The following is a 23772-nucleotide window of genomic DNA, read 5'->3' as shown; positions in this document are numbered from 1 at the left end:
TGACTGTAGACAACAGTGCATGCTTGCCTGTTACATGGCTCTGACTGTAGACACAGTGTGTGCCTGCCTATTACGTGGTTCTGACCGTAGACTACAGTGCATGCATGCCTGTTACATAGTACTGATTGTAGACAACAGTGCATGCCTGCCTATTACATAGTACTGACTGTAGACAGTGCATGCCTGCCAGTTAATGGCTCTGACTGTAGACAGTGCATGCCTGCCTGTTACATGGTACTGACTGTAGATACAGTTTTACTTAATTCACTTTGGTGCCTGTGTTTTCTTTCCTTGCAGGACACCAAGGACTTCGCCAACAAGTAAGAGTTTTCATTTGCTCATCTTCATCATTCTTCCCCGCCCACTTCCATGGCTATGTAAACAGTGGGAGTATAGAGTATCAACAGCACAGCGTCCCTTGTTTTATCTCATGGCTTTCAAGGAAGAGTACAACCTTTGAGGATTAGAGTCTCCCAACACGATCTCTGAAGTCTAACTGGGCTCATGGTCTTCACCCAAGCGCAGTGAGAGAGTAAAAGCCTGGGTTGGCAGGCAGACCGCCCACTTGTGAGATCTGCTGGCAGTCTTATGTCCTGGCTCACATAGTGTCCGAGCCAGTTTTTCTGCCCTTGATTGGGGATAGTCAGATCTTCCCTGCTCGCCTTGTAACTGTCATGAACACTGGCAGAAAAGCAAGAAGAGCTGAGTGACCGGTTGTCATGTCTGTCACTCAGGTACCCACGGAAGAAGTTCTGGATTGGGAAAGCCATCCCTCACATGGTTAAAAGAAAAGCGGGAGAATTCTCAGATAAACTTCTTTCTCTGCAGCGAGGCCTGAGGCAGTTCCAAGGTAAGCACTGGGAAAAGCAGCAGATCGGAAGTCAGGCTCTGCCACCCTGGGAGGTTTCCTGGCTTCTCCCAACCATATTTTCCCATCTCAGCCTTCCAAGGAGCTCTGGCTTCTGTATCTTTTTTTCCAGTAGAGCCCTGTCCCAGAACTAATACCAAGTAAGAAATGAGTTTCCTGGGTCTTCAAGTCATTTCTATCTTTTTTCCTCCATAGGCAAGCTGCTGAGAGACTTGGAGTATAAGACAGGTGAGTGAACAGAAGGTCGTTCCTATTTTACCCTGTGGAATCCTCTCCTCACTGGAATTGCCCACAGACGGCCATATCCCCTTACATTATTTCAGATCATTCTCCAGTGTAGTCTGCAGTATCGCTGAGCCTTTAAGGTCACAGGTCACACACCGTAAGGTCCTTCTCTGAGAGCAAACAGTAGTGGCAGCCCCAGGCCAGAGATCATCCTGCCCAGACCTACGTTTGTGTACCAAGTACCTCAGGGACACGGTTCACAGAGTCCATGATATAAAGAGTGCTCTTTGAACTGCGCAGTGAGACAGCACCGATATACGGAGACTAGTCACCCCTTCCCAGCCCACCACTGACATTTACTTCCTCCCTTGTCCCATAGTAAGCGTCACCCTGGACCCACAGTCGGCCAGTGGATACCTGCAGCTTTCAGAGGACTGGAAGTGCATTACCTACACCGGCCAGTACCAGAGTGACTGCCTGCTCCCTCAGCAGTTTGACTGTGAGCCAGGAGTGTTGGGCAGCAAGGGCTTCACCTGGGGCAAGGTATACTGGGAGGTAGAGTTGGAGAGAGAAGGCTGGTCGGAGGACGAGGAGGAGGGGGAGGAGGAGGAGGAAGGGGAAGAGGAGGAGGAAGATGAAGAACCTGGCTATGGGGACAGATATGAAGACTGGGAAACAGATGAGGAAGATGAATCCCTGGGGGAAGAGGAGGAGGAGGAAGAGGAAGAGGAGGAGGAAGTTCAGGAAAGCTGCATGGTTGGAGTGGCCAAAGACTCCGTGAAGAGGAAAGGGAACCTCTCCCTCCGGCCAGAGGATGGCGTGTGGGCCCTTCGACTCTCCCCTTCTGGCATCTGGGCCAACACGAGCCCAGAGGCCCAGCTCTTCCCGGTGCTGCGCCCCCGGAGAGTGGGCATTGCCCTGGATTATGAAGGGGGCACTGTGACATTCACCAATGCAGAGTCCCAGGAACTCATCTATACCTTCACGACCACCTTCACTCGGCGCCTGGTTCCCTTCCTGTGGCTCAAGTGGCCAGAAGCACGCCTTCTGCTGAGACCCTGAACACCAGACCCTGCTTGGGTCACCCTACAGAAGCTTTACTCTGAGATTCCAGGACTCTGAGATGAAGATATTGCCTGGATCCCACACCCATGGAATCTCCCCTTCTCTGGGATCCCAAAACTATGTAGTGGAGGAACGTTCCTGGCCAAAGCACTAGGAGGAGGAGAGTGGAGGAGGGACATCACATCCACTGCCACCCATTTCCTCACTGCCGCGGCCAAAGTCTCTCTCAGCACTGTCACCCTAACTGTATTTCTTATTCAGCTTCTCATTTCCTCTGAAGTTTCCTGATCTGAAGACCAAATGACTCCCTCTTTCCTGAACACCCATTTGTCTTGGCTCTGGGCTCTCTATTGAGCAGGGTCAGCAGCAGCAGCAGCAGCAGCAGCATCTTCTGGTTCACTTGTTAGCACTCACAGGAAGACTTTCAATGACATCTGAAGCCGTTTTGCTGTCCTCAGATTTGAGGAGCCCCTTGCCCAAAACCACTCTGTTGTCTACCTTTCCTGGCCATCTTAAACTCACTTTTCCTGCCCCACCAGAGTTAAATACATGAAGATTCGAGAATGGATGTAGTCAAGATCCACTCGAGTTCCCGAGGCCGTGTACGTTTGTGTCCTGGAGCTCTGGTAGAATCATCTCCTGGCGTGGCTCCCAAAGCCTATGGCCTTCCAACCCAGACCTTGAGTAGATAGGACTCCCCAGGGACATCTGTGTCTCAGAAAGCATCTAGGTACTATGGCTCAGATAGTAACTGTGGTCAATAAATTACCTCTGATTACCTCTGCACAGTTAGTTCTTGTGAAGGGAGTCTTTAAAACAACCCCAGCCTCTTGGTCTTGATGCTCAGCTAAGAACATTGAGGCCAAGTACCCAGGAGGTCAGGACCTCATTGCTGGCACTACAGAGTGTCCAGATTCACTTTCCTAAGAGAGGGATTGCAGAAGGGGAGAGCGGGCCATGAGGAATATAGAGGACCTCTGCCCTAGGTCTTCCTATGAAGAAAAGGCCTGCATTATCTCCTTGCTGACCTAGCTGGTGCCCACAGTTGAACCCGAGCTCCTGCTTAGCCAAAATGATGCGCCCCCCCCCCTTTAATCCTTAAACATTCCAGATTTCTTCAGCCTGTGCAAGTGTTAGCTCCTCTTGGCTCCTGACAGACTGTTCCCAGATGCTGGATCTCAGTGGCCTCAGAGTAAGCCACACCCCACACCGTCTCGAGACAGAGCACTCCGTAGGCCTCACATGCTGCCTGAGTCACTAGTTACACACACAGTGGCTCCCTCACCACTCTTTGTTCCTAGAGCTAATCATCTCTCCCTCCCTTCATTTCCTGTGTCTTGGTTACTGAATAAACTACACGTTCTTCTCAGTGGTCAGAAATCTCAAAAGACAGTCGTCTGGGGCTGTCTCCTCCTCTTATCTTGGTGCCTACCGGAATGAACTTGAACCTGAGCCATTGATTGTTCCCTCTGCGGACAGCTTTTTAAATCCCCTTTTGTCATTAAACTGGGGGTTCTGGATCTTTTCCCTCTGAGGCCTGTAGCCCAGCTAGCCTAAGTCTTGTGTAGCTGAAGATGACCTTAAACTTCCTGTCTCGCCTTCTAAGGTCTGAGATTTCAGGTGGGTGCCACTAATGCCTGGTTTAAGTGCTGGGGACTGAACCCAGGGTCTCTCGCATCCTGGGCAAGCACTCCCCAGGTGGCATCCCAAGCCCTGGTCCTATTTCTGGACCCTGTGTCTCCTCTCCTAACTTAACTGTGGTTCTGTCACACATCATTTAAAAACTTCTGAGATGAGTTTGGAAGCTGCATTTTCAAACATTGGGAAATGTTTATCTCACTTGTACACTTAAGGTATTCTTCAAAAGTAGTTTTCTTTTAGGATGTCAGGATTGCTCTACTGCCTTAAGCTCCTGATTTTCAGAATTCCCGTGGGGCTCTTTGCCTCATGATATCTCTCTGTGGCCTGTTTCTGTTTTACAGAAGAGTCTGGGAGTCTTACTTGTATCCTTACTCCTTGTTCTAACACATATGAACCACACACATACATAATACATACATACAATTGAGGAGCTGGACATGAATCTCACGATGTAGACATGGCTGGCCTCAGGCTCACATGGCGAGATTTAAAGCCTTATACTGTCACACTAAGGAGGGGTAAAAACCTTTAAAATACCCGGGGCAACCTAGAAAAAAGGTTTATTTAAGCTCCTGGTTCTGAAGTTGCAGTCCATGATCAGTGGTCTCAGTGCTTTTGGCCTCTGTCATGGTAACCAATCCTGGCAGGCTTGCTTGACAGAGCACAGTCACACATCTCATCAGCTGGGAAACAGAATGAACCAGACCCTGAGAGTCTCCTTCCAAAGCTACCCTAGTGACCTAAAGACACTACCTCCTAATTAGTCCACTCTTCCGGCCAGTCCTTTAACACCTCACCATTCAGAAGATTGAAACTAGAATCACCCCAACCCCATCTTTCTAAGTTGCCACAATCAACAGATTAGACACAAAACACAAGGCCCTTGGCTTATTTTATTAAAACATTCTCTTAAAACCTAGAGAAATGACCTGAAGGGACACTTTGGGGTCCACCCAGATTTGTTGAGGCCCCAAAGCATCTCCAGCTTTGTGTCCAAAAGTCATTATAAATTAGTACAAGCCAAACAGCCCTGGTTACCCTACAATGGTCATTTTGAAACTTTTACAGTTACTTTGTTAAATCCCATTGGCTTATAGCTTTGCTTGGTGTCTAGAGCAATGCCTTCCTTGTCTGCTTCTGGCTCTCCAGAGAGATCACCGTGTCCAGGAACGGGATTGCAGGGTGCTGACAGTACTGGATTAACACATTAAAAACTGTACAAGACTCCAAGACCCTAAGTTCCAACCTCATTTTTGAATGCTAGGCACAGAGCTGGGTTTCCGGCTGCTGTCTTGTCTGCCACAATTCACTGCCTCCACTTCAGTCTTTCTACGGCCGGCAGGAACTTTGTCCAGGTGGGACAGGGTTGGAAAAAGATGGCGGTTGGTGCCTTGGTATTTGACGTTTGCAGGATCTCTCCCATACCTGGTAGTCTGTGACCACGTCTACGCCGCAAAGAACAGGTGTGTCTCCATTTGCGTGGCAGATGGGTGCTAGCCAGTTGGAAAAGTGTCACAGCGAGGACACTGTCCTCAGTGCCCAGGTCCTGCCATCCCCTCACCTTGGGGCCACTCTTACGGTGCAGCTGCCACTCGGGTGGCCATTACAGAGAGGATTGGGCTCCGGGTTTTGGTCTGAGGATCCAGAGTGACCCCCTACCCTCACTTCAGGATGACACATAGTCCATTGCTGCCTGCTTCCTAGGCTTCTGTTTCTGGAGGACAGAAGTGATAGCTGTGTCAGAGGATTTGTTTCTTAAAAGTGAAGTAGCCAGGACAGCAGCAGCAGCACAGTACCTAGGAGCCTGTTAAGAAGCACAAAATCTTGGGCCCTGCCCTAGACTACCCCAACAAGAGCCTGCATTTTAACCAGGTGTCTGGATAAAGTTTCTACAGTACGTTAGAGAAGTAGGGATCAATATAAGAACAGGCAAGTGCTTCTGGGAACAATTAAGCGCCAATTTGAAAGTAAATGTTAATTTTGCTCTTTCCTCTCCAGGTCCCTTTTTTGTGGCACTGGGGTTTTATGCATGGTAGGCAAGCAAGCCCTAGTAGGAAGCTATTAATACATCCCTAGACCCCAGCCCTTCCCTACATCCCACCCCTAGAAATGGTCTTTGTAGCTGAGGCTGGCCTAAAACTAACTCTAGCCCATGCTGACCTCAAACTTGAGGCAGTCTGACCGCCTCCACCACCGAAGTGCTGGGATTGTAACTGTGTCGCCATGACCAGCAAATGACTAGGTTTTTAATACATGATATTTGTTCAGATCTACAGAAAGTCTTGCATAATTCTGGACAAATATCTACACATAACTGAGAACATTCACCAGTCACTGTGTGCCCGGTACTGTGCTGAGCTCCTTGTATAAATTCATTTAATCCTCAAATGGATTTATAGTGTAGGAGCAATGGTGGAGAGAAAAGGCTTAATAGACCCAAGACCCCCACACAGTCAGGGTCTAGGTGAGCACATTTCATTGCTGTTGGTGGCCATGGGTGGAATGGATATCAAGGGAACCCCCAACCCCCAACCCCCAACCCCGAGCACTTGCTGATTACCTGAATCTGTTTCCAGATGGTGCATCAAGTTTTCTGAAGAAAGCAGAAACAAAGATCTGTGAGACTTAATATCTCCTACAGATACTCCCAAGGGGAGGATATCCTGACTACAGTGTGAGGATAGGGATACAAGACTTAAGAGAAGTGTATCTCCTGGTCCTTGGATAGAGGAGACCACAATCTGGGGAATTGCTCTCTGAGTAGAGTGAGGTCTTGTAGGAAGGTGCAAGGAGAGAAGACGCTTAACCCAAGCTGTTTGCTTATTTTTGTTTGGGTTTCACTATGTAGTCCAAGCTGTCTTGAAACTTAAGATCCTCCTGCCTCGGTCTCCCTGGTGCCGACATTGCAGGCAGGTGCCACTATGCTTGGTGGTTTGAACCAGGTTTTGAAGTCGAAAGGTGGAGACAGGTGGAAGGTAGAACACCTAATGGGATCCGGAGCCCTTGTACCTGAGAATGTCCTCATCATCTTTGGGAGGCAGAGTATTTTCCTGTGGAGGTTTCTAATCTTTTTGATGAGGTCAGAGGAAATGGCCTCTGGGCACACAAAAGTCTTCATCTCATACCTGCAGACAAGTTGGAAATCAAACTTAAATTCCAAAAATAAAATACTTCGTTCTATCTCTGTGTGTGTGTGTGTGTGTGTGCGTGCCCGCCTGTATGCTTGAGGGTGTGGCTTCCCTAAGAGGTCAGGAGCACAGTAGATGCCTTAAAAGCAGGTTGAGAGCTTCTTCATCTGGGTGCTAGGAATCTAGCTGCAGTCTTCTGGAAAAGCAGCAGTCGGTTTTTCCATCATGTTTAGCCATCTCTCCAGCCCTCCAAAGTAATACTTGGGAGACACAAGGTTAAAAAAAAAAAAAAAAAAAAAAGACTGAAGGACGATCTTAGTATCTGCTATGAAGATTAGATAAAGCATAATGTATTCACCTTCTTTAGGTAAGGATGGTTCCTAAAGTGAAGGATTTTTCATTAGACACAGGAGGGGCTAATTTTAATTTCCTCCGGAGCATTGGAGCCTGAGTCTGTTCCAGCAGAAAGGGGCAGATGGCATCACCCCTCTCGACCTCTAGGGGGGAAATATGAGGGAGAAACAGCCCTGCACAGTTTTCTTTCTGGTTTTACAATGGGAAAAGAGCTGGGAAGGAAGGTGGATTCTGGTCCCTCTGCAGTGACTTTGCATATGTCCTCCTCTCTCAGCTTTCCCTTCACATAAGACCCACCACATCCTTTTTGACTTTAACCTAACACTCTTTAAGAAGCATGCTTGGAGACACTTAAAAATGGCTTTAGTATTTTCAAATAGCAAAATACTGGTGTGTTTCATGGATTAAAGATACTTCTGGGGGCTGGAGAGGTGGCTCAGCGGTTAAGAGCACTGACTGTTCTTCCAGAGGTCCTGAGTTCAAATCCCAGCAACCACATGGTGGCTCACAACCATCTGTAATGTGATCCGATGCCCTCTGCTGGTGTGTCTGAAGACAACAGCAGTGTGCTCACATACATAAAATAAATAAAATCTTAAAAAAAAAAAAAGATACTTCTGGAGCTGGCCATGCCAAGCACCACAGTTCAGTACCCAGCTTCTACATGGTGGCTCTCAACTATCTGTAATTCCAGTTCTAGGGCACCTTCCTGCCTCCTCTGTTTCCCTCTGGCACCAGGCATGCACATGGGGCACAGACATATTTGCTAGCAAAACATACACATAAAATACAAATAACCTTTTTTAAATCTGGATTATTCTAAATCCATGACTGTTATAGGTAACTTCGCTTTGAGGGTCAAAGTGTGTCTCAAAGACCCACGTAGTTGATGTTGGTCAACGAAAACCAATAAATTGATATTTATTAGTTATTTAGTTGTTTATTTTAAATAGGCCCTCATTCTGTAGCTCAAGCTTGCCTTAAACTTAGAGCGATCTGTCTGCCTCAGTTTCCCAAGTGCCGGGACTAAAGGCATGAGCCACAATGTCCAGTTTACTGAGTTCAAGCTGATAGTAAGAGAGGGGGTGGTCTGTGTCTCTATCAGTGTTTTCTGGATAAACACTGGATTCACAAGGGGGCAGATGGATTGCAGTGTCATAAGACACACATAAAGGAGGCAGGACTGGAGAGAGCCTTACCTGCTCTGGTTGAGTCTGGCATCCTACAAAAGAAACGCAAAAACATGCACTTAGTTTCCACATGGCCATTCCAATCAGGGACTCGAGATCTTTCTGTCTTAAAATAAACTAAAAACTCCTACCCAGAGTGCTGGGGCCCCTTCATTACTTAGTGTGCATTTCACTGCTGACTTCATGTTTCCTGACTAAAGTAGGTAGGACCCTGCAGCCAGACAGTTCCTTTGCTCCGGTTGCTCTGTTCCAGCTGTATCCTAAATGCTCTCTGTCCCCAGTGATTAGGAGATGGATGGTAGAGAGCAGAGACCAGTCTGAGCTCCAAGTTGGAACTGATGTGGGGCAGGATTGTGGTAAACACGCAAGGCTACTGATGGTGCTCTTCCTGTGTATCAGGAACCATGCTCAGCACCACACATGGGTTATTCCTTACGTGGCTTACCACTCCATCCCATGCTTAGAGAAACTAAGAGAATGGGGAAGTTGGAAGAGCATGCCTTGGGAAGCTCTCTAGTTTTTTGGGCCATAAAAATTGGACCCTCCCCTACACCTTCTCAATCGAGGTAATCCTTATCACCTTCCACCCACTTCCTGTTTAACCCTCTGCTGTCCCACTAGGTGGTAGGATCGTGGAGTCTCTCACTTGCAGAAGCTCACTTGCTGGTTGCTGACATTTCTCCTCTAACTCCTCAACCTGGGCACCCAGCCGGTCGACCTCCTGGGAGACCGTCGTGATGTACTCCTCCCTCTCCTTCCAGATCTGCTGTTCTAGTTCCTCCAGCCTGGTCAACAGGAGGCACCTCTGGTCCACCAGCTCCCGCTTCAGCCTTTCGAAAGCAGCTTCTACCTGTTGCTTCTTGCTTTCAACCTGCATCTGTGAGGAGATCGAGGGGGTGGGGGTGGGGGGCTCAGAACTGGCTCCCGTAAGGATCATCTGTGTACTTACTATTGATTAAGAGAGACAAGGAGTAAGCCATTTTGGGACTCGTTTCTTTAACACAATGGTAGAAAAAGATCTCAAGATAAACATGCAGAAGATGAGATGTATGCTGGTGTCTTAGCCGGGGATTGTAACAATGTCATACTGAACTCTTGAGAGTCTCACTGAACTAAAAAATTTCTTTCATAGCTGTGATATCCTACTGTTTTAGTTTTCTTCTCTGTTGCCATGATAAAACATTGTCAAAAAAAAAAAAGTTGAGGAGGAAAGGGTTTGTTTCATTTTCTACTTTCACATCTCAGTCCATCATGGAGAGAACCCAGGGCAGGACCTCAAACAACTAGAGACAGGGGCTGTGAACAAACACTGCTTACTAGCTTGTTCTCCGTGGCATGTTCAGCCTGCTTTCTTACATAGTCAGGACCACTGGCCCAGGGTAGGCTGGACGCTCCCAAATCAATAACTAATCAAGAAAATGTCTCACAGACTTACTACATACAGCTGATGTAAAGGAAATATTTTTCTCAGCTGCCTTTTTTTTTTTTTAATTCCTCATTTAGGAAGGGTTCCCTCTTCTTAGATGCCCCATGCTTAATTCAAGTTGACAAACAAACAAACAAGGACAACAATAAAACTAACCACACCCACCATATCTACTTTAGACTTATATGAGTATTAACTTCTTTCTTTTCTTGAGATGTGTTTCTATATCTCGTGCATCCTAGGCTGGCCTCAAACTCAATTCACCATGAAGTCAAAGATGACATTGAGCCTCTGACCCTCTTAACTCCATGACACAGAACATTCAGTGCCGAGTATTGAATCTAGGGCTCCATGTATTCGAGACAACCACTGTTCACGCTGAGCTATATGCCCGGCATGACTACGGTAATGTCTTAGAGAAGAATTAAGGCAAAGGGATCAGAGCCACCAACTATGGGGCATGTTTTAAAAGGATTTGAGATGTTGGAGAGCGCTTTCTGTCTGAACACTCTTGGGTCTCTGGGGTCAAAGTACCTAGTGTGGATTTTCCTCTTGATGGCTGAGTCATGAAGGAAGTGCTAAGAACCAGCCAGATCTGGCTGCTTCATTCAAATCTAGGTCCATTCATTCATTGAACCTAGACACTAACAGACACCCATCACAGGCTTCCCAGCTGAAGATAATATTTCCAGTGGGTATACTGAACCAGGAGAGCCATGGACCCGGGTCAGAAGATCTAAGTTCTAGTCATTTCATAACAGATTTGGGCTTTGCCACATAACATTAAAAGCACCACTTTTATGGACCCCAGTTTCCCCCAGTGTAGAAAAAGAATAAAATATGCCTTGGAATTAGAAGATGCCATGTCCTGAGACACCAGAGGCCGCAGGAAGATGAATTAGAAATGTCCCAAGCACTTTTCAGCCCAGTAACAGATACACCAGCTAACAGACTTCCCCCATCTTTGATGGAAACCCCCAAGGGAGCAGCATGGCGATGTAATATAGTTGGTGCACAGCACGCACAAGAACCTGATCTGGATATCTTGTAAGGCCCAAACAATTCTTAGGATGCCTGTAATCCCAGCACCTGGGAGGCAGAGACAATAGGATCAGCTAAGGACCGACTTCGAAGCCAGTCTGAGCTACATGAGACCTCACAAACAAACAAAATACAACATAGGGACAGCCAGAGGCGTGGTCTTTACCAGAACCTCCTGGAGCTTCTGGTCTTCTTGACATTTCCTATCTTCAATCTTGTCCCTCTCCATTCTTAGAGCTTCTAACCGACTCCTGAGACGATCCTGTCAGCAGAAAGCAGAGGGTCAGTGACAATCAATCCAGCTGGCAAATACTGTGGGCTGTGTCGTGGACACACCACTGAGGCTGAGGGATTCCAACTGACAGAGTCCTAATCCTTGACCTTCACTGTATCACCATCTAGGGCAGGAATTGGGTCGGGTGGCACTATGGAGACAGAAAGCGTAGAGTGAAGTGTGTGCGCCAGCCGGGATATCAGAAACAAGGAGAACTCAGAGAGGTTTTTAGACGGCACATCTCTGTCTCTTTTCCTTCACTCACCCACATCAAGTCACCATCCTGCCCCCACGAAGCAGTGCCTCAGCTCCTTACCCTGTAGGGTTGGATGGCTTCATCCAGGAACCCCACAGTGTGTGCCTGGTGGGCGGGGCCCTCCCTGCAGAACACGCAGAGCAGCTCCGCGTCTGTCTTGCAGAAGAAATAGATCTTCTCTCCGTGCTCTTCGCAGCAGGTCTCGCTCAGGGGACCTAGGGATACCGGAGTCACTGCGGTCTGGATTTTCTCCTCTTCTGCCCCCTGACAGAGCGGGCACAGCAGCTGGGCCCCCATTGGGGCGCGCGGGAGGCAGAGTAGGCAGACAGCGTGTCCACAGGCTATGGTCACCGCATCCTGCAGGGGCCGGGTGCAGACAGTACAGGCTACTTGGTGGGGTCCCCGCAGGGACCGGGTTAAGGGCATCACCGTGCCTTCCTCTGCCTGTCCACGCAGTCTTCTGTCTCTCTCCACACCAATTTCCTTTCCCTGAAACTGAGTCACTTTTAAGTGCGTCACTGTCACAGAAGCAAAGGAATCCGAGGCTGAAAGAAAGGCAGGAATGTCAGCTCACCGAGGTCACCTGGCTGCGCCTGAGCCACGCCCAGAACCCAGCAGCAAAGCAGGTCCAAACTCCAGGGCGTCTTGACTACCCAGCGTTTCCCAGTGGCTGCAGGTGACCTAGCTCTCCACTCCTGTCGCCTTCCGTTCCTTGGGTGGGGAGCAGCGTATTGCATCATGAGGTCACTTGGAAATGGGGTTTCCTGGAATCTCTTGGCTACAGAGGGGTGGGACCGTTGGGGAGGAGCCGCTTCCTGTCAGGCTGAGCAGGTGAGAGCCGTAGAGCTAGGAGGCCCGCAGTAGCATCAAAGTCCAGCAAGTGGCGTTGAGACTGCCCAAATGCACGTTCCTCTCCTCTGACCTTTCTTTACTCGCCTACCTCCCCTGCCGCCCCTGCCTCCCCTTCCTCCCCTCCCTCCCCTGCCAGTGCGGATCTTTCTTGCACTCCTAATGCAGAAACTGAGCACTACCTAGAGCCTGTGTGATACTGGATTTCAATTTTAAGATCTCCTCCCTTTTTAAAAAAAAAATGTGTGTGTGTGTGTGTGTGTGTGTGTGTGTGTGTGTGTGTGTGTGTACACATGTACAGTTTCTCTCAGATAGATCCCCTGAAATTCAAATTGTAGGCAGTCGGGAGTTACTCAACATGATGTGCTATGACTCCTACTTGAAAGCGCAGCGACCATTCTTAACAGCTGAGCCATCTTCTAACCCCTCAACTTTATTTTCTAATTATTTTATGTATATGGTTGTGTTGTCTGCCTGTATGTCTGTGCCCCACTGTGTGTAATGCCTAAAGGGGCAGAAGAGGGTATTGGATCCCGGGGAATGGGAATGTGAGTCTTCCTGTGGATGCTGACAACCCAGCCAGAGTCTTCCTCAAGAGCAGCAAATTGAGCAGCAAGAAACCCTTGAGCCATCTTCCCAGCTCCAGCAATATGTACTCACCACCACCACTCCTATCCCCTAGAAATTACTCCAGATCAACCAATTTGATAACAACTCACTGGGACAAATGTTGGGAAGGAGATACAAACGAAGAGGTAAAAAGGATTTCTAAGGGTTGGAGAGTTTAACCGTCACAAGGCTGGGGTTATTGGAGTGTTTGGATTCCAGCCCTGTGCTCTTCCCAAAACTGAGTCAAAGATCAAGCTGCCAGGGTCCCTAAACATCCCTCTGCCCTGTGGACAAGCCACCATGGTCCCTAAACATTCCTCTGCCCTGTGGACAAGTCACCATGGTCCCTAAACATTCCTCTGCCCTGTGGACAAGCCATCACGGTCCCTAGGCATTCCCCTGCCCTGTGGACAAAGTCAGGCCTTTTTATCCCCACCTACTTTCATGTTCCACACACACCCCTTCCTGTCCTACCTTCTCCCTTACAATACATCCCTAGAACAGCTGTCTAGTTATGCGTGGTCAGCCCTGGCTGAGGTGTGCTATATGTATAAAAGACTTCACATCACTATGAAGGAATGTGAAATATTACTTAGTATTTTATGTTGACTCTGTGCTCAGATAATGTTTTGGGAACCCTGGACTAACTTAAACATACTACTAATATTTATTTTCTCTCTTTTTATCTTTTAATATTTTTCTCACCCTTATTATGAGAAACGTTCAAATTTATTGATACTGTGAAGAAATGTTGGCATGAATGCCTTTGTGAGTTTTTGACTTTTGTTGACTATTGGGCCATCTGCTCTCTCTTCCATAAATCCGACAACATATATCTCCTCAGAATGAGAAATTCCTCCATACAACCACAGTGTCATTAAAAAGTTTAGCATGGGCCAGTGTGATACCTCATCACAACGGCAACTGCTGCCAAAGACCTGAGTTCTATCCCCCGGACCTACATAATTGAAGGGGAGAATCTACTCTACAAAGTTGTCCTTTGATTTCTACATCTTTGCCAGGATACCAGCACCCACACATACACATACGCATGCACCCACCCATATGCATACACACATATACACACATACATATATATGCACACATGCACACACATACACATGCACACATGTATACACACATATACACACATATGCATACATACATATACATGCATGCACACACATACACATGCATACACACATGCACACATACACAAGGACACACATACACATGCACACATACATACACATGCACACATACACAAGCACACACATATATACACATATGCATACACACATTACACACATACACAAGGACACACATACACATGCATATACACATGCACACATACACACGATAATAATAATAACTATATAATTTGAGGAAGAACTTTAGCAACCTATTAGTGAGTTCACTGTCAATATTCAAATGTCCCTTTACAATTCTGTTCCACCGGGGTCCAGCTCATATTGGCAACTAGAAATGTCTATATTGCATATATGCCTTTGTGGCTTTCACTGACTCCTTTTTCCTCAAGGCACATTTCACATAGCTCAGGCTGGCCTCCAAGCTGCTATGAAAGTGGAAGCTGGTCTTGAACTCCTGATTCTCCCATCTCCAGATAACAAGTGCTGAGATCACAGGCATGTGCCACCGTGTCTGGTTGTGCTATGGGTTTCTGGTAGACTTCATCTCCTGGAAGACCATAGCTTTGACTTCCCGATAGATCCCAGTCTCCTGTGCTCTGTTGGTTCCCCTTGGATGAGGTGAGGGAACCTGGAGGTCCAAACAGCAGGATGAGATAGCGCTGAGGTGAAATAAATAAGCTGTTTAAAGTGCTTCCTTCTATCAGTGGGAGATGTGTAGTCATGATAATAAAAAAAACAAACAAACAAATGCTGGCTCTATTTTTCCTTCCCCATGCATGTTTTTTTCTTCAGTAACCTCTCATAGGCCCATAGAGGCATCGCCACAGTTGCTTGTGCCGTGCACACCCGAGCTCAGGAGCCTTATCTGAGTCCCCACACTCCCGTGCCCACTGGACTTGTGCTGGCTGATACCTCCAATCTCCCTGGAGACAGGTGGCTATGTTGAAGAGCTGGGGTGGCAGCAGTCCTCTGTGAGTCAGGCTCCTCCCCGACCCCAAAGGAAAGATCTCTTTCAACAGTGGACTGCAGAGAGAATACACACTTATTTTTATGTTTTTTTTCCTGTGAGCAGCTTCGGGTAGACAGAAAGAGACAGTGAGACCCAGGCCATAGGAACTGGTCCGGAGAGTGAACTTATGATGCTGTGAGCTCCTGGGCCCTCCTCCTCTGCTATTTCTACATCTCCGCTGTTGGCAGGAGTGTGTCTGCTCCCAGGAGAGTCGAACAAGGGGTTCTGGTGCCAGAGATGTAACTGGGCCCCTTGTCCGAGTGTGTGTGACTGTACTAGTGTTCAGGACTGACGTGGATGAGAGATGGTGACTTCCAGGAGTCAGAAGGCCCAGTAGGGTTGACATGGCCTCAGCTCCTTCCGTGACTAGCCTGGCAGATGAGGTCAACTGCCCCATCTGCCAAGGCACCCTAAGGGAACCAGTCACCATTGACTGTGGCCACAATTTCTGTCGTGGCTGCCTCACTCGCTTCTGTGAGACCCCAGGCCCAGAATCGGAAGAGTCCCTCAGCTGCCCGCTCTGCAAAGAGCCCTTCCGTCCAGGGAGCTTCCGGCCAAACTGGCAGCTGGCCAATGTGGTGGAGAATATCGAGCGCCTTCAGCTGGCATCCACAAGAGGCCTGGAGGTGGAGGATGCCTGTCCGGAACACGGGGAGAAAATCTACTTCTTCTGCGAGGAGGATGAGGCACAGTTGTGTGTGGTATGCCGCGAGACTGGACAGCATGGGGCTCACACTGTGCGCTTCCTGGAGGACGCAGCAGGTCCCTACAGGGTAGGAGAGGATCCCTGCAGGGTAGGAAAGGGCTGTGGGGGACCCTCGGGGGAGCTGGATTGGACTAAGGGAAGTAGAAAGGTGGGAAAGGTGGTGTGGATTCTGGGCTGGATGGGGTATCCTGACTCCAAATTCTTTCGCCTTATTTAATCTCCCAGACATGTACTCTAGCACAAAGAAGCACAGGGTTCTAATTAAGAGCTCTACGTTGTTTCCTTGTGGGCCATAGTAAATCCTTTCCAAACGAATGAGCCATCAGATGTGTGTGTGTGTGTGTGTGTGTGTGTGTGTGTGTGTGTGCGTGCGTGCGCGCGCGCGCGCGCGCGCCTGTGTCCTGTATCAGTTAAGTGTGCTTGAAGTTTGTATCTTAGGGACTGACGATGCTTGTATATTTACAAGAGCGAACAGCTCGTTTGTGGAGGGGTGGTCTGAGCATGTTCTATTTGAAGCATGTCACGGAATGTTCCTGTTGCAAATGAGCTAGTTGGGTGACTGTTGGTGGCATATACATTCATTCTTCATTTAATTACCCATTAACCATTGCAGGTTTTAGTTGCTTTTCTGCCGTATTCTTTCATAAGTAGGCGCTTATATGTATGATGTGGCAATGTGTTCTTTTGATATAGTAAGACCAACTTGCCTCAGACTAATATATATATATATATATATATATATACCTCCTGGACGCTGGGGTTATAGGCGTGTGCTGCCACACTCACAGGGTTAGGGGTTGAACTCGGGGCTTCTTACTTGCCAAGCAAGCACCCTAATAACTGAGCTGTACCTCAGTTTCTAAACACACACTTGTGTGTTTGCTTGTTCCTAACTCTAGAACAATTTATAAAACCGTGGATCAATTATTTTTGCATCTAAGTCCCTTCTTGTATCATTTCTAGATTATCATTCTAATAAAAAGGGAGGCGCTGTTTGCATTTTTTCCCCTCTGGGTGAGAGAATTTCATTTTCACTCAGGAACACGTGGAGCTCAGACCGTAGGTGATGCAGAAGAAAGTAGTAATTTAACCTGAAAAAAGGGGGCTCAAAGAGGGAGGCAAAGTCCTGACCTTTGATGATACATGAGAATGGGGGAAACCCTGGTCACCATCTCTGGGGAACGAAGCAGGAGTCATAAGACTCGAGGCCAGCTCTGGTGGTACTTAGTCCTTGATCCTAATGTTTGGAAAACGGAGGCAGGGGGATGCTGAGTTTGAGTTAAGTCTGGGCTACATGAGATCCAGCCTCAAAATCAGAATGAGAACGAAGACCCTGAGTATCTCCAGGTGCTGGGTTCACACTCATCTCCAGGGCATTTTGCTCCCACCGGTTGAAGGGAGTGACCTTCCTTTACAGTTACTTTCCCCTCATCTTAGTATTTCATGCTCCTTCTACCCAGGAACAAATACAGAAGTGTCTCGTGTGTCTAAGGAAAGAGAGAGAGGAGATTCAGGAAACCCAATCAAGAGAAAACAAAAGAATACAAGTGCTCCTGGTACGTCTCCACCCTCCCCAGGCCCGGCTCCTTCCTCCAGAGTCTGAGGCCCACAGAGCAGAGACTTGAAGGTGCTTTGAGTCTGGATCCTGACTCTGGCATTGTTTCCTCCATCAATTCGCTAGCTTTGGCTTTACTCACTTATGAGATGGAGATTACGGATCATTTCCTTCTCCAATCACTGCAGGAATTAACGTGATCCTACCTCTAACAGCCAGCCTAGTGGTGTGTGCGCAGTGTGCAGGGCAAGAAGAGGCCAGGCGTCTCTGGGGTCTTCTCTAAGCCCCTTTTAGAAGCCACGGTGACAATGATAAGGAGACGATGCTGGGCTGTGTGGCTCCCGGAAATGGAGTGACAAGCAAGAAGAACACAGTTCCACATCCTTATAGGGACGGGGAGAAGGCGGGAGTAGGGGGTTCTGATTTTACTACCTAACCATGGGAGGGGTGTGTGTGTGTAGATCAAGAGGGAAATGGGAATCTATAAGGAAAGGGAAGAAAGTGGGGATGAGATGCCACAGGAAGAGGATGGATGGGAGGAGAGTAAAATATCCTCTGTGGCTCTCATCTTCCCTTCTCAGACGCAGGTAGCCACCAAGAAGCAACAGGTGATTTCACAGTTTGCTCATCTGAGCCGGTTCCTGGAGCGACAGCAGACTGTGCTCTTGGCACAGCTGGAGGGGTTGGACGGGGACATCCTGAAGCAGCAGGAAGAGTTTGATTCCCTGGCCACGAGGGAGATCTGCCGGTTCAGCACCCTGATCGAGGAGCTGGAGGAGAAGAATGAGCGGCCAGCCAGGGGGCTCCTGACGGTGAGGCCTGGCCTACCCTCACCCCTAGGGTCTCTGGAATCATTACCTAGTCGGTACCTCCTTTACATACATGTCTCTGCATCCCGGACGGATATGGAACACGGAACAGGGGGTTGAACTCTAGGCTATGCTTCCCCAAGAGATGCCTGGTCACTGTGCTCTCTGGTCTTGGTCTTTCTTTCCTGCCATCCGTAGACACGAGGATATGGCGGTATAAAAAGGTGGAAGCTGCTCTTGAGAAGTATCGAGTGCTCGCTTCGGCAGCACATATACTAAAATTGGAACGATACAGAGAGAGAAGTATCGAGCAGCGTGCCGACAACTGCCAGGTGCTGCTCCCAAAGCAACATTGTAATAACTTGAACGTCCCCCTCTGCTGGCCAGAAAGTTCTTCCAAGACTGTCTTACTTCCTTGAACCTGAAGAGAAGAGTTATTGGGGTCCTGGAAGCAGGATTTAGGGAGATGTACTGGGTCCTGGGATATAAGACACCTTGGTGTAGGACTTGCTTACTTTTGCCTATAGCAAGAAGTAGGTCATATCACCAAGTCTGTCCATGAAGCAAAGGAGCCAGGTGCTGGTTTCTGGTCCTCATATCCAAGGATGGGAATACAGTACTTTGTATTTTATGGTCGAGACAAAAGTGGGAGAGAAAAAAACAGAACCTAATCTCTCTCTCTCTCTCTCTCTCTCTCTCTCTCTCTCTCTCTCTCCCTCCCTCCCTCCCTCCCCCTCTCCCCCTCTCTTCCCCCTTCCTCTCCCTCTTCTTCCCCCTCTCCCTCCCCCTCCCCCTTCCCCTATCCCCCTCTCTGTCCCTCTCCCTCTCCTTCTCCCTCCCTTTTCCCCTCCCTCCCTTCCTCCTTTCTTTTCCTCCTTCCTTCTTCCAGGATATCAGAAGCACTCTAATAAGGTTAGTGATAGTGTCTATTCCTTTTTTCCCCTGTAGACATCCATCCGTACACTACCCACCTAGTTATTGCCATGCAGATAAACCACACTCTCAATTTAATGTACAGCCGTGTATAAATCTACAAATGCTCAAATGTGTTCTCAGATACTGCCATAGATCTACCCACTTTTGCAGCAGTGGGGTCCGTCTGAGAGGATCCAAGTCTCTGTGTGGGAAGTCACTCCTCCAGGCCTTGTTAGAAGAAGATGGCCGTCTAGGGACCTCATTAAAAGAGAATAGTTCTGGGGCTGGAGAGATGGCTCAGTGGTTAAGAGCACTTGTTGCTCTTGCAAGGGGCCCAGGACTCAGTTCCCAGAACCCATACAATAGTTCATACCTAGTAGATCCTATACCCTCTTCTGTTCTCCATGAACACTGTATACATGTGATATACATACATGCTGGTAAAATACCCATACACATAAAATTAAATATTTTTTTAAAAGATTTATTTTTTAATTTAAGGTTGTTTTTTTTTTTCGGAGCTGGGGACTGAACCCAGGGCCTTGTGCTTGCTAGGCAAGCGCTCTACCACTGAGCCAAATCCCCAACCCCTTAAGTACGTTTTTAATTTTGCACTTTAAATTTTTGCTTAATTTAAAAAATTAAATATTTTTAAAAGATCTTTTAAAATTCCCAGACTCTGCCATTTCTGTGCCCCTAGATGTGAAACCAGAAAGGGCCGGAAACCTGAGGCTATATCCCCAGGACTGGGCCAAAGGATCCGGGACTTCCCCCAACAGGTCATGCCCCTGCGGCAGGAGATGAAGATATTTCTGGGTAAGGAGACCACAACCTGGGCTTAGGAACGGCCTCCTGCCTTCCCTGCCAAATGATTGTACTATGTGTTTTTTAGCACATCTCATTTCCTTCCGTACCTTGACTTTCTTATTTGCCAAGTCCGATAAAAATCTTAACTCTCGGGATTATGCGGCGGCGAAGAGACATAATAAAAGTGAGGACTTGGGAGTTGGGAATCAACCTATTAAACAAATCTGACCAGTTGACATGACGTAGTTGAGGAAATAATGGTTAACAACATCCATGACCCTACATCATCAAGGGTTCTCAGTAGCAGGTGTAATGCATTGTGTGTTTTAATGGTTACCTTTGTTAACTACAGCTGGTGGCAGTGATTGCCTCACCGTGGACGTTGATTCTTCCTTCTTCCTTTGCTTCCTGTCGCTGGTTTTTTTTTTTTTCACTCCTGAAAGTTGAACCCAGGGCTCCTGTATAGTAGTCAAATGCTCTACGATGGACTACGTGCCCTGGCTTTCCCTCTACTTTTTCTTTTTGTTGGAATGGCTGTCTAAACTGAGACACCCTTATAGGGACTGAGTCACACTCCCTTCCCAGAAGAGGGAGTCATCATGGCAGCCAGCCAAGAAAGTTCGAAATGTTGTGGCTTTCTGCTCCCTTCCAATGGTGAAATCGAGAACAATGTCACATATTTCTAAAGTTCACGCCCACAAAAAAAGTTCCCCTGGGAGGACATTTCTGGAGCCCTGCTTCCTCCAAGAACTCACAGTAGAGGAACTAGACGGTAGAGGAAGTTTTACTCTAATCAAAGGCTGACTATTGACTGTCCTAACCACTATTTCCAAGTGGAAGAAAAAAGGTGAACCTAATTATCTATTCCCTACGTATACGTGTATGAAAATAGAAGGCAGGACAGCCATAGTCCCTGTCTGCTCAGAGGTGGGGTAGCAGGTTTCTCCCTGAGTTCTAGGCCAGGGGCATCCGTAACCCCTTGTGAGACATCTGTGTCTCTGCAGCCCTGCCCCAGGGTGTCTGGATTTGAAATCGCAGTGATTGTTCTAAGAGGACCGGATGTAAGCAAACTTGTAAGTGCTGGTCTAGACAATTGCACCGCCATTCTTCTCTCTCTTCCTTCCCTCCCTGCCACTGGGTCTTCTGCGGTTTTGAGATCAATGAAATCTCATCTTGTCCTTATTTCCTCCTCACAGAAAAACTCTGCTTTGAGTTGGACTATGAGCCAGGTAAGCGACCCTGCATTAGGATGGGGAGAATGTTTTTTTTAAAGTCCTGAGAAAGAGAAACCACGTTTCTGGGTTCTGCAGTGTGCGCTAAATAATTATATACACACACCCACACTCGTCACATGTAGCATACACACTTGTGCATATAAGCATGCATACATTCCCATATCCATAGATTCCATATTCAGCCCTAGGGGGAAAAAAAACAAACACAAGTTTGTAGTGAATATGGTAAGATTTTCCCCTTCCCATTATTCCCTAAATAGTGTAGTATAGCAAATATTTCCACAGCATTTACATTGTATTATGCAACGTAAACAACCTAGAGATGATTTGAAGAGTGGTCGTTGAGTGGAGGTAGCTATGGCTGAAGAGGGCTGTGTACAAGGAAGCTGTTTGGGAGGGGAGGTTAAGTGAGGAGGCCTTGCATGAGAGTTACTGGGTATGGTGGTAGTTGTACGTGAGGGATGCTTGTTTTAAAGGGAGTGTGTGTGTGTGTGTGTGTGTGTGTGTGTGTGTGTGTTGGCGCACACATGTGCTCCTCTATGAGTGAACCTGTGTGAGTGAAGCTGGTTGCATTGGTAGCTGTGCTTGAGCATCAGTGTGTGGAGAAGCTGTCAGATGGCTGTGTATAAGGTACCTGTGTGGGAGACTGCTTTGTGTGAAGAGCGTGTGTGCAAGGAAGGTGTGTGTGTGCGAAGGCAGTTGCATGAGGAAGGCTTTGTGCAAGAGAGATTATGTAGGAGGGCGACTACCAGAAGGTAGTGCTGGGTGGGAGGTAGGCTGTTGTTGAAGGGAAGCTGTTGGGGAAGGCATCGTGTATGAGAAGGGTGTAATGAGAAGCCATGTGTGAGGGTGGCCATGTGTGAAGTTTGTAGTGTGTGAAGGGGCATTGTGTGTAAACAGCTGCGTGAGGCTGGCTTTGTGTGAGAGAAGTAGTGTGTGAGTCAGGATACGTATGAGAACACTGTGAAGATGGGAGACTGTGTGTACAGATGTATGATTGGCTGTGTGAGGGAAGTCGGCATGAGGCTGATTGTATACGAGGGAGGTCGTGTGTGAGGTTGGCTGGGAATTGGAGGAGAAAGTGAGAGAGAGTGTGTGAGGAGGATACATGGGTGTGAAAGTGGCTTTTTGTCGGGATTACTGTGCCCCATTCAAAGAAGCTGTACTTGAGGGGAAGCTACAGAGGTGAGAGACCATGGGTAAGGCTACAGAGTGTCAGGGTGGCTATGTATGAGGATGCAATTTGTGAGGGTGCCCACGTGTGAGGCAGGTTGCGTGTTAGGGAGCCTGTGTGCTTCACCAACAGGAGGCTCGACTGCTAGTCATGAGCTGTGCAGCTTTCCAGAGGATGTCAGACCAAGCAACGGCAGCATACTCTTTGTGACTGACTTTTCTGACTTTAACATGTACATGCACCCCCTTGACATCCTTTTAGGATGCAGATTTTTAGTCTGTAGGTCTAACCAGTTCCTTGGTGTTACCCAAGCTCTGGAACACACAGCTGGTTCAACACTAGCTTCTAGGTATGGAAGTAAGCTTTTAGGCCATCCTAGTAGGTCATAGCAATGACCTATTGACATTCATGTTCCTTGTTTTATTTCACAGCTCTTATCTCTCTAGACCCCCAGACTTCCCACCCCAAGCTCCTCCTCTCTGAAGACCATCGGAAGGCTCAGTTCTCCTACAAATGGCAGAATTCACCAGATACTCCACAACGCTTTGATCGAGCCACCTGCGTTCTGGCCCGATGTGGCTTTACAGAGGGGAGACACACTTGGGTGGTGAATGTCGACTTGGCCCACGGAGGCAGCTGCACTATAGGTGTGGTCAAAGAAGATGTACGAAGAAAGGGAGAAGTGAGGCTGAGGCCAGAGGAGGGAATATGGGCAGTGAGGCTGGCTTGGGGCTTTGTCTCAGCTCTGGGTTCCTTCCCCACAAGGCTAGCCCTGGAGGAGCAACCCCGGAAGGTGCAGGTGTCTCTTGACTATGAGGTAGGCTGGGTGACCTTTGTCAATGCTGACACCCAAGAACATATCTATACCTTCACTGCCTTCTTCACGCAGAAGGTCTTTCCCTTTTTTGGACTCTGGGGCAGAGGGTCCAGTTTTTCCCTGAGCTGTCAGGAAGGTGTAGTTTCCCTCCTCTGAGTACAAGACTGGAATCAAGCACCCTTGGGAGCAGACCCTTGGCTGGGTCTCCAGGCTCAAACGTGAATTTTTTAGATAGTTGGGATGGCATGTGTTAGTAAGGGACAAGGTAGTAGGACCTTTAGTTTCTTCATTGTTCAAGCCTTTCCCCAGTGTCCATCAGATGCTCAGGGTGTCTGGGACCTTGGCTGCTGCAGGCTGGTCTCACCACTGTCATCAACGGGCACAGACATGGATGTACAAACAGTGCTGGCTTTTAAGCCTAAAGACCTGGATTCCAGATGAAGCCCTGTCATCACCCAGCTGCGTGATTTTAAACAAAACTTTGCCTCTTCATTCTGTTTTCTTCCAAAGATATTAGCTAATTTATTCATATTTCAAGAAACATTTGGAGGCATAGATGTGATCAAAACACACACACACACACATACGCACACACATACACACACACACCATATATATATATATATGTATTATATAAAGGATAAATAAAAATGTTGTTTGAAAAGGAA

At 47.8% G+C, this 23772-nt stretch overlaps 3 protein-coding genes and 1 pseudogene across 20 annotated transcripts in view; 3 read left to right on the top strand and 1 right to left on the bottom strand.

The window, feature by feature from the left end:
* Trim26 (tripartite motif-containing 26) overlaps positions 1-6979 on the top strand; it is a 24826-nt gene extending 17847 nt beyond the window's left edge. For 8 of the 9 annotated variants that reach the window (XM_039098637.2, XM_039098635.2, XM_039098638.2 and 5 more), the window contains 4 exons: positions 298-320; positions 735-850; positions 1064-1096; positions 1473-6979. In XM_039098637.2, coding sequence (XP_038954565.1) covers positions 298-320; positions 735-850; positions 1064-1096; positions 1473-2155 — 855 coding nt within the window. In that variant the 3' untranslated portion in view covers positions 2156-6979. 9 annotated transcript variants of the gene reach the window in all.
* On the bottom strand, positions 3078-14820 carry Trim15 (tripartite motif containing 15). 4 transcript variants are annotated; one of them, NM_001291382.2, is given in 7 exon segments: positions 3078-5513; positions 6360-6392; positions 6809-6924; positions 8481-8503; positions 9118-9348; positions 11105-11200; positions 11529-12421. In NM_001291382.2, coding segments are annotated over 7 exon segments (879 nt in total). In that variant the 5' UTR covers positions 11895-12421; the 3' UTR covers positions 3078-5499.
* On the top strand, positions 9143-11895 carry Trim15-ps1 (tripartite motif-containing 15, pseudogene 1; annotated as a pseudogene).
* Positions 14819-23772, top strand: Trim10 (tripartite motif-containing 10). 7 transcript variants are annotated; one of them, XM_063278992.1, is made up of 7 exons: positions 14908-15880; positions 17253-17348; positions 17929-18159; positions 19046-19068; positions 19748-19887; positions 21075-21107; positions 22719-23772. In XM_063278992.1, the coding sequence occupies exons 1-7, from the start codon at positions 15431-15433 to the stop codon at positions 23258-23260; spliced, it is 1515 nt and encodes a 504-aa protein (XP_063135062.1). In that variant the 5' UTR covers positions 14908-15430; the 3' UTR covers positions 23261-23772. The 7 variants fall into 7 exon arrangements, with proteins under 7 accessions (XP_038954402.1, XP_038954401.1, XP_063135064.1 ...); XM_063278993.1 differs by having other exon boundaries at positions 14952-15859; XM_039098472.2 differs by having other exon boundaries at positions 14962-15880; positions 19772-19887.

Source organism: Rattus norvegicus, chromosome 20, assembly GCF_036323735.1.
Source record: "Rattus norvegicus strain BN/NHsdMcwi chromosome 20, GRCr8, whole genome shotgun sequence".
NCBI lineage: Eukaryota > Metazoa > Chordata > Mammalia > Rodentia > Muridae > Rattus > Rattus norvegicus.
Note: the sequence above shows the minus strand (reverse complement) of the source record. Positions and strands in the feature narration are given on the sequence as shown.

Coding starts and splice junctions, on each gene's coding strand:
- Trim15 (XM_008772685.4), bottom strand. CDS start 11,894: ATGCCCTTAACCCGGTCCCTGCGGGGACCCCACCAAGTAGCCTGTACT. Junction 8,504..9,117: donor CAGCAAGTGAGCTTCTGCAA/GTGAGAGACTCC, acceptor TTTCTTTTGTAG/GATGCCAGACTCAACCAGAG. Junction 6,925..8,480: donor GCCAGACTCAACCAGAGCAG/GTAAGGCTCTCT, acceptor ACTTGTCTGCAG/GTATGAGATGAAGACTTTTG.
- Trim10 (XM_063278992.1), top strand. CDS start 15,431: ATGGCCTCAGCTCCTTCCGTGACTAGCCTGGCAGATGAGGTCAACTGC. Junction 19,069..19,747: donor ATCAGAAGCACTCTAATAAG/GTTAGTGATAGT, acceptor TAAAATTCCCAG/ACTCTGCCATTTCTGTGCCC. Junction 19,888..21,074: donor GGAGATGAAGATATTTCTGG/GTAAGGAGACCA, acceptor TCCTCCTCACAG/AAAAACTCTGCTTTGAGTTG.